Genomic DNA, 11729 nt, shown 5'->3' with positions numbered 1-11729 from the left:
GTCGCGAGTCGCGAGCCAGCTCGCTTGGTGGACCAAGCGAGTTAAGTCGAGCCAAAGGTAAGCAAAGCAGCTTGGCTTGGCTTGGCTTGATTCGACTCCGCTTATTTAACACCCTTAAGTGAATGTGATTAGCAACAAATGAACTTAAATTAGTATGAAGGAATTTCTTAGAAGTGACCATGAGCATTGAAAAATTAAAAAGTCTAAAGATTAGATGTCTCGATTTCAAGACGGCGAAAATTAAATTATTTTTCAATATCTGACTTGAAAATATTAAATACATTCACGTTCGTATGCCGGTTATATAGATGTGATTCGCCTCAATCCTAGTGTCCTCGTAATTTTGTTACTCAATTAGTACTTCTGTTTAACCAAAGACTCGCCAAATTCTTTTAGCTTATTAATCAATTAGTAAAACTGAAACATGTTTTAAACAAATAAAATAAAATCAATAAGTAAATTATATCTAGATACTGGTCATCAGATGTCAACGTCTATACATATTTCATTTTTTCTTTTGTTAAATGGACTTAATTATCCTGATAGTAATTCTAATCAATTATATATACATCACCATTACAGTAACATATATTTATTGCATATGTTTAGATTCTCCATTAAATCTTTCTTTTACATAACTTCAAATAGTTCAAATTGTCTGATAAAAATTTTGAAGAGTGGTACTATATGTGATAAATATTTGTCAATATGACACTGGACTACTACAACGTTGTAATGAACCCGTGATCACATATATTGTATCAAGGAAGAAAGATATAAGATTTTTGTGCATTGTCCGATCAATGGCACGTCTAATGCAATCAATATATAGAACTTGATCTAATGGAAAATGTAGGAAAAATATTACTGTAAATTGTACTTGCGTAAAGAGACTTCTGATAATATAATTTAATCGTGTTCAATTCTATGCATCAAATGTATCCTAAAATTTGATGTATTGAGTATCTTGCACGCGGTTCATTTAACTTTTCAATTACATGAAAAGTACAAGATTTTTCATGGAAGATTCATTTTGATATGAAGCAAAGGAATCATATCACTTTTCAATTACATGAGAAGTACAAGATTTTTCATAGAAGATCCATTTTGATATGAAGCAAAGGAAAAAAGGCCAAGAACTTTTGTAAAAAGCACGAGAAGAATAGGCATTATAAGCAATTAACATTTAAAGGTTTGTTTTATATGTATAAACAAGACTGGTTGGAATGCATATAGCCATTTTGGTATGCAAGATATGAACACCACTTGATAAATATCAAACTATAATTCGTAACCATCCAACAAAATTTCATTCCTTGTCATAAAACATTATTCTTAATTCACATTCTGCAGTAAAAGCTCACAATTCTATCAACAAAACCTTGAGCTCGACCTCACACCTTGTTTCCAGCTTTTAATGGAACTAATTATAATTGACTTGAACAAAAAAGTAACACTGGAATCATAATTTTTGCTGTATTCATCCACAATAGTATCATTGGATTCTTTTGTGAACTTAGTGATCAACTTAAGAGAGTCCTAAGGAAAACTCGATGATGTGCATCAATACGATTGCATTGTTCAGTCAGCATCCCCGAGCCCATCACTTCCATCCCCTCTCTTCGATATAGGAGCGTATTGAGAGCCGGGCTTTTTCTTTTGAGAAGCAATTTCAGCATTTTTACGTAAGACTGCCCCGGGTGACGGGTAAGGGCGCTGCTGAAAGAGAGGACCCTGAAATTCGAAATTGCAAAAAAAGTGGTTATGCATATGGCAAAGGAATCCTGACCTAATGAGCTAAAGCTGAGCAAGGACGTCAAAAAGGAAAAAAGAACGAAAAGAAAACCAACATTATAAACCAATCTTCTGAAATAACAAAATTTAAGGTAACGACATACTGTGGCAGTGGTGTCTGCTGCTCTCGGTTGTACTCCTTTAAGGCCTACAACCCTGTAAAAAATCAGCACCAAATTAAATCATCCTCAACAACGAACTTCTGTTTATCAAAACCAAATTCTTAAATTAGCAATTATATTAACAAGCATTATCAAGAACAAATAGAAAGCACCAAAAAGATAATATTTCGCTCTGCCAGAAATGAGAAAAGTAACACATACCAACCACCACGAGGAGCATCTGAGTATGAGCTTGGATCCATAGGGTCCAACTCGTCATCCTCAGAATAGGCACGCTTCCTGTTGTCCCTTTTATAGCTCATCCCACGTGGGGGTTTCATATCAGACCTGTTGATCCGAGATGACAACTCAATTTTGACCACATCAAGCTACAAATGATAAAAACAATTTCACGCCAATTCCGCCTGTTACTTGAATTATTGATTATATAACATTTCCACTGAAGCTAAATAGAATTTCAACTTTCAAGTGTATTTTAAACCATTACAATTCAACATATTTGTAAGCGTAGTGTTTAAGATTCTGCAAACACAAATTGTTAAAAAAATGCCATCGAACCTTGTGTACACGGAATGGTATGAAGGGTTTGAGGTTGGAAAAATATCAACTTAAGAAGTTGAATTATTCTGAAAAACATCGATATATATATACAATTTGAATTCTTCACTATCACAGCAAAAAAATGATCTTTTACAAATTGTACAGTCCTTATATAACAAGTTAGAATCTTGGATTGAAACATATGATTTATTTTCCCACTGGAAAGCTAAAGAAAATTCAAATATCTTAAATGAATCTAAAGCCTATATAAAAGAAGATATTTAAGGCAAAATGGAGTAATGTAGTAAATGACATTTTAACAAGTAAATAGATCCTAATTTCAATGCCCATTTTTCTTAACATCTGGGCTACATAAGACAGGTCAGCTGCTACCAAAATTTATGACACCAGTACCTTCGAGATAAAAAAATGGAAAAAAATATACATGTTTCCTCGTGAATGGCATGAACTGAAGATCGAAGGTGCTTGCATGTGTTATAACCAGTAGAAGAAAGGAATTACCTGTTCTTGAAAGATCTCTTGTCTGAGTCTCCTTTATTTCCGGCAGCCGTGATGGTATGCTGTTGGCTTTCTACACTGGTTGATACGTATTGGCATTGTGGAAGATTAAGAAGTCTGCAAAGAAAAGATTTAACCATTTTTTTCTGAGAATGGCAGAATTTTATCAATGAGACAATCAAAAGGTAAAGAAATGACTCCAAAGTTGTACATCCATTAACGATTCAACGGAAAGACGTCATGATCTAGTCCATAAACAGGCTAAAGGAACAATACAGTGTTCAACAAGAAGAGTGAATTTATTTTGGAAAATCTCATAATTCCTTTCAAGATAAATTCACAACCATATTACCCTCATACAGTTGTACTTATTGTATTATAGAAATCTACCAAAAAATAAATATATAAAATAAGATTTCATCCTCGCCACTGTGTAATAACATTTTTAGACCACTCTCCTGACGTACTTCTGGTAAATCAACTACTTACTGACATCTATGCCTTAACTATTGTATTGGGCAAAAATAAAAAAATAAATAAATTGCACTCGGTTGAAAAGGTAGATTAGAGGGGCTCATGTATTGTGATCCACTATTTAACTTCACAATTGAGTAATTAAGGAAGTTTGTGTTTAATTAACCGAAATTACAAAGGGCGGTCCATTTAATTACATACATTAGATGGGTGGTCATCATGACTATTGCGACCCAGAGATGATGTTTGTTTAATGTAACACACCTACAACAGGTTTCTTGTAACATAATTTAACATAATATAGTCTGGATAAGAAATCTCTCTCGCTTGACAAACTGATCGACATATATTGATGCCTATCTATAGTAGTTTCTCTGGATAATGCTACAAATGAATCTTTTTACTAGAGAGCCAGACGGCGGCATTGATTAATCTTCTCTTCATTATTAGGTTGTTGAAGACATAAATTTAAATTAAAAAGATTGTCCTATCTACAACTTAAGCTTTTAGATGAGATAGTTCCGTAGAATAAGATCATGAAAAGGTCCTGATTCACCGCCACCCCTTCATGAAATGTGCAAGTCTGAAAACCCTTCATGAAAAATGAGTTGGTGTGCACGAGGGGACGTGTGGAGGACAAAAGTTTAAATCAGCAACAAGAAAATTAAGTTTGTCTGATTTACTTAAGCATATAGTAGTAAAATGAATGCAATAGGCAAGGGATAAACGAACCGAGTGCAATGGTTGCAGTAACCCCACGACTGTAATAGCCCCACACCCCACCCACCACAACCCATGCATTTCGGCAACATAGATGCCTGAGCTCCAAAATTCCCTTCCATAGCATTATTAACCTGATCTCCCCAATTCCCTTCCATAGCATTACTAGCCTGAGCTCCCCGATTCCCTTCCATAGCATTACTGGAGACAGTTCTCTCATGATGTTGAGGGGTAACCTGCAGAAGACTTCCTGGATGCTCCCATTGCGACACATTGGTCTTCCTGTTATAGTAATACTTTTGACCTGTTAGCACAAATAGCTGAAATGTATCAGTCTTCCTGAGGTCATGAAACAAAACTTGACAGGACGAATAAATGAAGAAACTTATTTTTTTTTCTTCTAAAGTTTGGTGTAGGAAATGGGAAGGGGGATAAAGAAACAAAAACCTTACTGTGTACGCTTCATTGATGATTCATATACTAAAACATGACTGATGAATTGTGGTGATTTACTAGCTTTTTATTTTTTTGAATGATCAAAAACATGTACAAGTCATTCAAAGTTCTTTCTGTCATATACAAGTGGAAAGAGAAAAATGAAACAAGAATAAGCATTCAAAAAAAAAAAAATGAAAGAAAGGAAGAAGGAAAGAAGAAAGAAGAAGAAGAACAGTGAATAGCTCTTATATCGCGAAAGAAGCTATTCCCAGTATTCTTCAAAGAAGATTTACTTTCGACACAAAGATAGTTTGAGATAAATATGAGAAAACTATAAATGAAATCATATTTGTTGAAAAGAAAAAATTCCAAATACGCTACTACAGAAATCAGAGAAAATAAGTTCCCAAAACTCAACAATTATGTTGATGAAATTGTTGAATATGTTACTTTCATGGAATCCAACTCTATTCAACCCAAAAGAAAAGATCTATAAGTGAAACAAGGTGAAATTTAGCAGTAACAAACTTTCAGTCAAGCTTACTTGTCTTGGTAACAATATTTTAATTATATAATCTATGAAAAGTGATGGTATAAAAAAATTAAGTACATAAAAAAATTAATATCAAGAACTTTTACAATTAGAAAGTTAAATAAATTATACTTCCAGTTAAATAAATTATACTTCCTCCATTCCATATTGTATGCTTGATATGTCTTTTCTTAGTGAAGCTTCAAAATTAGAAAGTGAAACTCTGTTGACTCATATAGCCCTTGTTTGAGCCCCATTATTTGGTAAAAATAGATTTTGGAATAGTGAATTTTTGGAGAATGTTGTCTGAAAAGTAGGAAAAGGTTTTAGGTTTGCGTATAATATTATTTTATTAAGAGAATATGTAGTTGAAGAAGGGTTTGGAGGAAAATGGGGCTCAAACAAGGGCATAATATTATTATTAGAAAATTTCTTACTATTAGCAGTCAAGAGAATCAATGCCTAAGGCCAAATATTATTATTAGAATATTTCTTACTATTAGCAGTCAAGAGAATCAATGCCTAAGGCCACTAGTTGGTCAGATGAAAGTCAACAAATATAGCCCATGTTTGGTACAAATGCTTTAAAACTCATTTTTTTCTCAAACTTGTTCTCAACCACGCATACTCCTAATAAAATAATTTTGCACAGTGACCCATAAATTTTCCATACTTTTTAATCATACATTCTCCAAAAATATCACTTTTCACAAAATTCATTCTCAAAAAAATCTACATCAAACAGGCCCATGCGTATCACATTGAAAGAAAAAGGAAAAGAACAAAGACATTCAGTTAGTTGCACTTTTCACCTACTAAAGCTTTACCAATCTTATTTACTTAACTGCTAATAGCAAATAGCAGCACAGATTTCTCGCAACTTTGAAATGCTATAAGGCTGTTATTTCTTTCTATTTCCATAAAATGCAATATCTCAGTAACAAACAGATATAGATCATACCCGTTGTTTCATCAAACGCTTCTTGCCAATCATCTGGTAGAGAAGGTGTCACTGAAACCAAACTAGGACCAGTATCAATAGGTCTTTCCCATTGACTTCTTCCAGAAATTTGGTTATAATAAAACAAAGCACCATTCTCAGGGTCCCTTGCTTCAATCTACATAATAATTTGAGAGAGAAAAATGGAAGAGCTGGGAATTAATAGCATGGAATATAAGGTGAGGTACCTAGCTTAATAAGAAAATAACAGTCTCATACTTGATAAGTCAAACTACAACGCAACTTAGATTGTATGCATAGCAAAGAAAAACCATAGAGTCTGGAAAGTATATTTTCCTTCTCTTCTGGTTCTAGAGGCTAAGAAACTTGAGGCATTTGACATCATAAAATGTTCAAACAAGAAATTGAACTCTGGCTTTCTGACTGCAAGACATTATAAGAAGACTTCTCACGTACATGGATAGGCTTATGTATATTTTCGTCAAATGGTTCTTAAGTCTTAACACCTATTGCACAAATTAATAAATAGGGTAATGAAAAATATATTCAACAGACAAATGGTTTATAAATAGATATATTTGTCACTTAAAAAATAAGCTGATTTTAACGTCTATAGTTCCAATTCTAATTATTTCGTTCCAATCCAGGACGAAAAGAATTGCAAATATTAGTAATTCACAAAAATTACAAAAGACTGGCAATTGACACTCACCCATCCTAGCGGCAAATTCCCAGGCACAGTGGTCTGAGGTGGCGCAATCTCCAAGCTCTACAATACAAAGTTCCAAGAAAAATGTTGAGATAACAAGCATTAAAATAAGACTCATAATCTACTTATTAAAAGATTAGTTATTTGATCAGAAAATATCGACAGTAATACATGGGACATAAAAGAGCAGCATAAACAAAAATTATCTCAGAACACGACCCTATGCAAAATGTGAACTAGATATAGAAATAAAACACAAAGGGAAAAAATGTGAACCTACGTTTTCTGAGATGCGGAGATTCTCTGAAATACAATCATCTTTCAGAATACCCCTTGCTTTTAACTTTTTCTTGAGATACTCAGGCAAATCTTTTGCCTCTGACTTCCGCTCAGATTCTATGCTAAACTCTGTATTCTTTTGACTTGTTTTATTACCTTCAACTGCTAAATTTTCTGAGGTATTGAGAAGAAATGGTGGGCTTACAAATTTTAATACTTGGATAAATCAAACATGGAAAAATTCTTACCATGGGTATTTACATTGTTTACTGAAGTGCCATAGTAAGCACCTCCACCTGGCACACCATATCCATTTCCAATTTCCACATTACCTAGCAAAAATTCAAAACGAAAACAATAATTGTTCTTTTCAAGGGATAGCATTCGATTAAAAAAGTTTGCATTATGGACCAGAAAGGGCTTTTGCCCACTTATTATTTATAATGCTGTATATTTAAGCCATATAGACTAGATGCAAATGATTAGGTTCACATTCCTAAACCACAATCAGGAAAAAGCACTTGAACGTAAGTTGATATAGCTTGATAGCTACTCCTTTATGAAGAGAATAACTGTAAGTCAGTCGTTCTCACTAAAAATAATACAGTTTAAAACATTCCAACCACAGTTTAAAACATCCTGGATTAGGCATTGGAATGAGTTTTCTTCTCTTCAAGCATTTTATTTAGGGCCTCTAAGATACTTTATAGTAAATCATGATGGCATCTACAACTATCCAGAATAAAAGATAAGTAGAAAATAGTCTAAACTAGTGGTCTAACCTTCCTCTTTAAATGTAGGCTTCCCACGTTTTAAAGTCATTTCTGTTCGATGTTGTGTGGTCATTTTCAATAGATGCTCCTGTGAAAATAAAAATCATGAAACCAAACATGGTCGAGTAAATCATCCAACGCCTTTAGGCACATGGAAAGATGGTCCAGCAATGAATAGGAAGCAGAAAGGGGTTAAGAAAAAAAGGATGACTAGATTGAAACACCTTTAGAGCATTTGGGTCATGACGTCCAGACAAAATGTCCTTACTGTCCTCAGGAGGTCCACTCGCAGCAGTTGATTCTCTGAGTTCGGACAAATCCATACTTATGAACATCAATTTCCACACTAAACAAACTGCTTATAGCTCAGGTTTTTATGTAAGAAAGTCGGGACAAACCTTTGGCTCTGAATAATCTTTTGGGTGGCAATTTCCTGACATGGCATAGAGAAACGCGATTATTACTAGAAGGCATCTCTGAAACAGTTAAATCTGAAGCTTACATTTAAAATGGACATACTTGTTCTTGTAGCATGGCATTCTGAGCAGCAGCTTCAATGTCATTATTGCACTCAGATTGCACATAAGAACCGCTGGATCTAGCATGAGGCTGCGAGCACGCTAATTCAGAACCATTGGATAGAAGATAATTCAACTGAGATGGTGGGCCCGTCTGTTGAAGAGAAGTAGGGAAGGGAGTAGAGGTGGATGCATTTGAAAAGGGAAGAGGAAAAAGACTGGCCCCAGCATCACGACCATTATGGTCAGGATGAACGGACTCCTGAGGGGGTAAAGCATTTTCATCAGATGAGAATCGTGAAGAATTTGGCAGTGGTTGAGTTGCTAGAGGAAGCAGCTGATCAGAGGCGTCACCCATATGCTCCAAAAGCAACAGATATCGCTGAAATGTCCAATAAATAACATTATTTCCATGGGTCGCATTTAAAGGACTAAATGAAAAGCAATAATGATGCCAAGGGACACCCTATGCTTGAGTAAATTCGGGTCTTCAGTATATGAATTTCACAGACAAAAGTATAACTAGGTGGCAAAAAGTTGAGCTGGGAAAATAAGAAAAAAAATGCACAAAAATTTCCACTAACAGACTCTCATACGTGCCAAACAGCTCCCTCGCCTCGTTCTTATAATGAACAAATTTTATCTCCAATGAGAAGTACGATACTGTGTATTACATCCGAATCATAGAGCATGAATTACTCCTAACGTGAACAGAAGCTCCAAAAGTCAGCTCGTAATTATGCCCTCGGTAAACAGAATTGAGCAAACAGTAATACATACTTGATGAAAATCTAGAAAGAGTTCAAAAAGAAGACTCCAAAGACAAAACAACGGAATTACAGAAATCCAGTCAGAATGGCTCCTCAAGACTCACTTTTGCATCACTATTCACTAACAAAAATAAACAAAACCTTCAAATTACCAAAATTTTCAAGTAAATGTATAAAACACACGTCAAAGAATTACTGCCAAGTTGTTAAGAATCAACTTTCATATTAATTAACAAAACATAGGAACAAGATTGCGCGAGTGTAAAACAGAAACATATTATAGATTGCATACCTCTAGGGTTTTCTTAAGAAGGTAGGAATTTCGAAAGGTGGGTCGAAGAGGAATCCGATGCTAGTCCGGGGGAAGTTACGCATACCAAAAGCGTCATATTTGCAACAGAATCCCTCGCTATGTACAACTATTAAAGCGCAATGTACGATACATCAATTACTTTATGCTTTTGCACAGTCCATTGGACTTGGAACCAGCCTTGGGCTGGGTTGTACCTTGTGTAAATGGGCCTGCACATGACGTAGCTCACGGTCCCTCAAACCTAAGAGCAGCATCGATGGATTCATGGATTACAATCTACGTAGCATACAAATAAATGGTCAAGTTCAAATTTCATCAATAATGAATTATGTGACTCAAACTTATTCAATATGAGACAGGAAAACCGCAAATAGAAGAGAAAAATAAGAAACGTGAGAAAAAGTTTAAACTATACCAACTCATCTCGTCTGACAAAGTCTCTATATTTAAATAATGTATATTTTTTCATTTGTAACGTCAACTAAATAAGTCACATTCATTTAAGGTGATTTTTTTTTTATTTTTTATTTTTTACATTGTCTACTTTGCTTATTAGCCTTATTTTTTAAGCAATCTATTGTAGCATTGGAGATGCATTAGATAGATTTTTTGTTTTCTTTATCCATTTTAACATAAAGAGAGATGGTAGTGTACTGTAACAATCAAAATTGTATTCTATATAACTCAAGAAATGTTTGCCTTGTGGGTTAATACTTAAATAAACATTTTGATACTTTTCCTTTTTTTTATGATACTAGTAGTAGACACATGCGTTACACATCTTGTGTACGAAATAAATGATATGCGTGATATTTTTAAAGTAAAGCAATTGATAATATTTTAGAAACAAAAAATTATGTACTAATCACACTCATCATATTAATCTATAGCATATTTATTTTAAATTAAAAATCAAAGTTACATTCAAAATAGATATAGAAGTGAAAAATCTTAAAATAAAGTCTTAATTTTATTTTAAATGGGATTAATACAAATGGATGAATAAAAGTTCTCCATTTAAACGTATCGAGATAAAAATATTTTTCTTTTTTTATATTTATATTTAATAAATAACTGAATTACCATCAATTTTTATACTTATACAATAATGATCATGCAATAATAATATTAAAATATTTAATACTACATTAATTATTTTTCATAACACATAATATTAATTTTTATTAATACTTAAAAATTTAGTTTTTAGTGAAAAATGAGTAAGTGAGTTGTAAAACTTATTTTTAGTGAGGTGGATACAAATACAGGAATCGTCAGTAACTCCTAATTACTAGGAGTAATTAGTAAAGTTTTTAAAATTAATGGATAATTTCTTCCATCTTTAATTATTTTCCTCCTAACTGTTGATCACATTTAAGCATTTTTTTTTCCTTTTCAATTATTGTCCTTTGAATTTAAATCATTATATTATCTTTATTAATTAAATGTGCAATTTATAATCTTTGAATAAAAATGTTGACAATGTTATATTGAGAAAAAATCGTAAATTAAACGTTTTTCATCCATCTATACGTTTTATCTTTATATATATTGCAATTATAATATCATTATAAAAGTAGATGAATGTTGATTTTAAGTGAAGCTCGATTATATAAATAATAAATAAAATAATATATATACATGTACGTATGAAATAATATTATAATATATTATTACACAGCAATGTTAATAATAGATTAATCACAATTTAACTTCGTGTAGTCTTCTTTTAAGTATAGAGTTCATTTTCGTGTAAAAGTTTAATCACTTAAAATTGAAACTCGACTACATATATAATTATATTAAAACTATAATAAACAATATTTTATATTATAATTAATCTACCATTATCTTAATGAAACCTTTAATATATTATATAATATAATATAATTATAATAAATTTACATTTATATATGCGAGCTTTGATTTAAGTAATAAACTTAATTTAAATAATGTAATTTAAGTAATTAAAATTAATTTGATTAAAGTAAAAATTTAAGTATTCCAATATAAAACAATGAACTTTGCAGTTAAATGGATATTAAATGAGGTATATTCAATTGAGATTTTTAATAACTTGTTAGGATTTAAAAATTTTGAAGTATTCAATGTAGATTTTTTGAAATTCTTTGAAAGCATTAATGTATTCTATTGAAACTTTTAAAAAGTTTCTATAAGTTACAGTGTATTCAATTAAAAATTTCTAGAAGTGTTAATAAATTTTGAAGTATTCAAATTTTAATGGCTTTTAGACAATTTTATTAAAG

General features: G+C 32.4%; 1 protein-coding gene across 5 annotated transcripts; it reads right to left on the bottom strand.

The window, feature by feature from the left end:
* Positions 1 to 1270: 1270 nt before the first annotated feature.
* Positions 1271 to 9575, bottom strand: LOC111385993. Of its 5 annotated transcripts, none has more exons than XM_023010417.1 (14): positions 9442 to 9575; positions 8381 to 8761; positions 8260 to 8294; positions 8086 to 8164; positions 7871 to 7949; positions 7337 to 7420; positions 7090 to 7262; positions 6813 to 6869; positions 6101 to 6257; positions 4182 to 4473; positions 2979 to 3092; positions 2118 to 2243; positions 1899 to 1950; positions 1271 to 1734 (listed from the first exon to the last, which is right to left on the bottom strand). In XM_023010417.1, exons 2-14 carry the CDS (start codon positions 8735 to 8737, stop codon positions 1582 to 1584), a joined length of 1758 nt encoding a protein of 585 aa, XP_022866185.1. In that variant the 5' UTR covers positions 8738 to 8761; positions 9442 to 9575; the 3' UTR covers positions 1271 to 1581. The 5 variants fall into 5 exon arrangements, with proteins under 5 accessions (XP_022866185.1, XP_022866187.1, XP_022866188.1 ...); XM_023010419.1 differs by having other exon boundaries at positions 7090 to 7253; XM_023010420.1 differs by having other exon boundaries at positions 7090 to 7250.
* Between the last annotated feature and the right edge of the window lie 2154 nt (positions 9576 to 11729).

The sequence above is a fragment of the Olea europaea genome, unplaced genomic scaffold (assembly GCF_002742605.1).
Source record: "Olea europaea var. sylvestris unplaced genomic scaffold, O_europaea_v1 scaffold3367, whole genome shotgun sequence".
Classification (NCBI taxonomy): domain Eukaryota; kingdom Viridiplantae; phylum Streptophyta; class Magnoliopsida; order Lamiales; family Oleaceae; genus Olea; species Olea europaea.
This window is presented reverse-complemented; position numbering and strand designations above follow the sequence as displayed.

Coding starts and splice junctions, on each gene's coding strand:
- LOC111385993 (XM_023010417.1), bottom strand. CDS start 8,737: ATGGGTGACGCCTCTGATCAGCTGCTTCCTCTAGCAACTCAACCACTG. Junction 4,474..6,100: donor AGCGTTTGATGAAACAACGG/GTATGATCTATA, acceptor TTGTGCTAACAG/GTCAAAAGTATTACTATAAC. Junction 1,951..2,117: donor GATGCTCCTCGTGGTGGTTG/GTATGTGTTACT, acceptor GATTTTTTACAG/GGTTGTAGGCCTTAAAGGAG.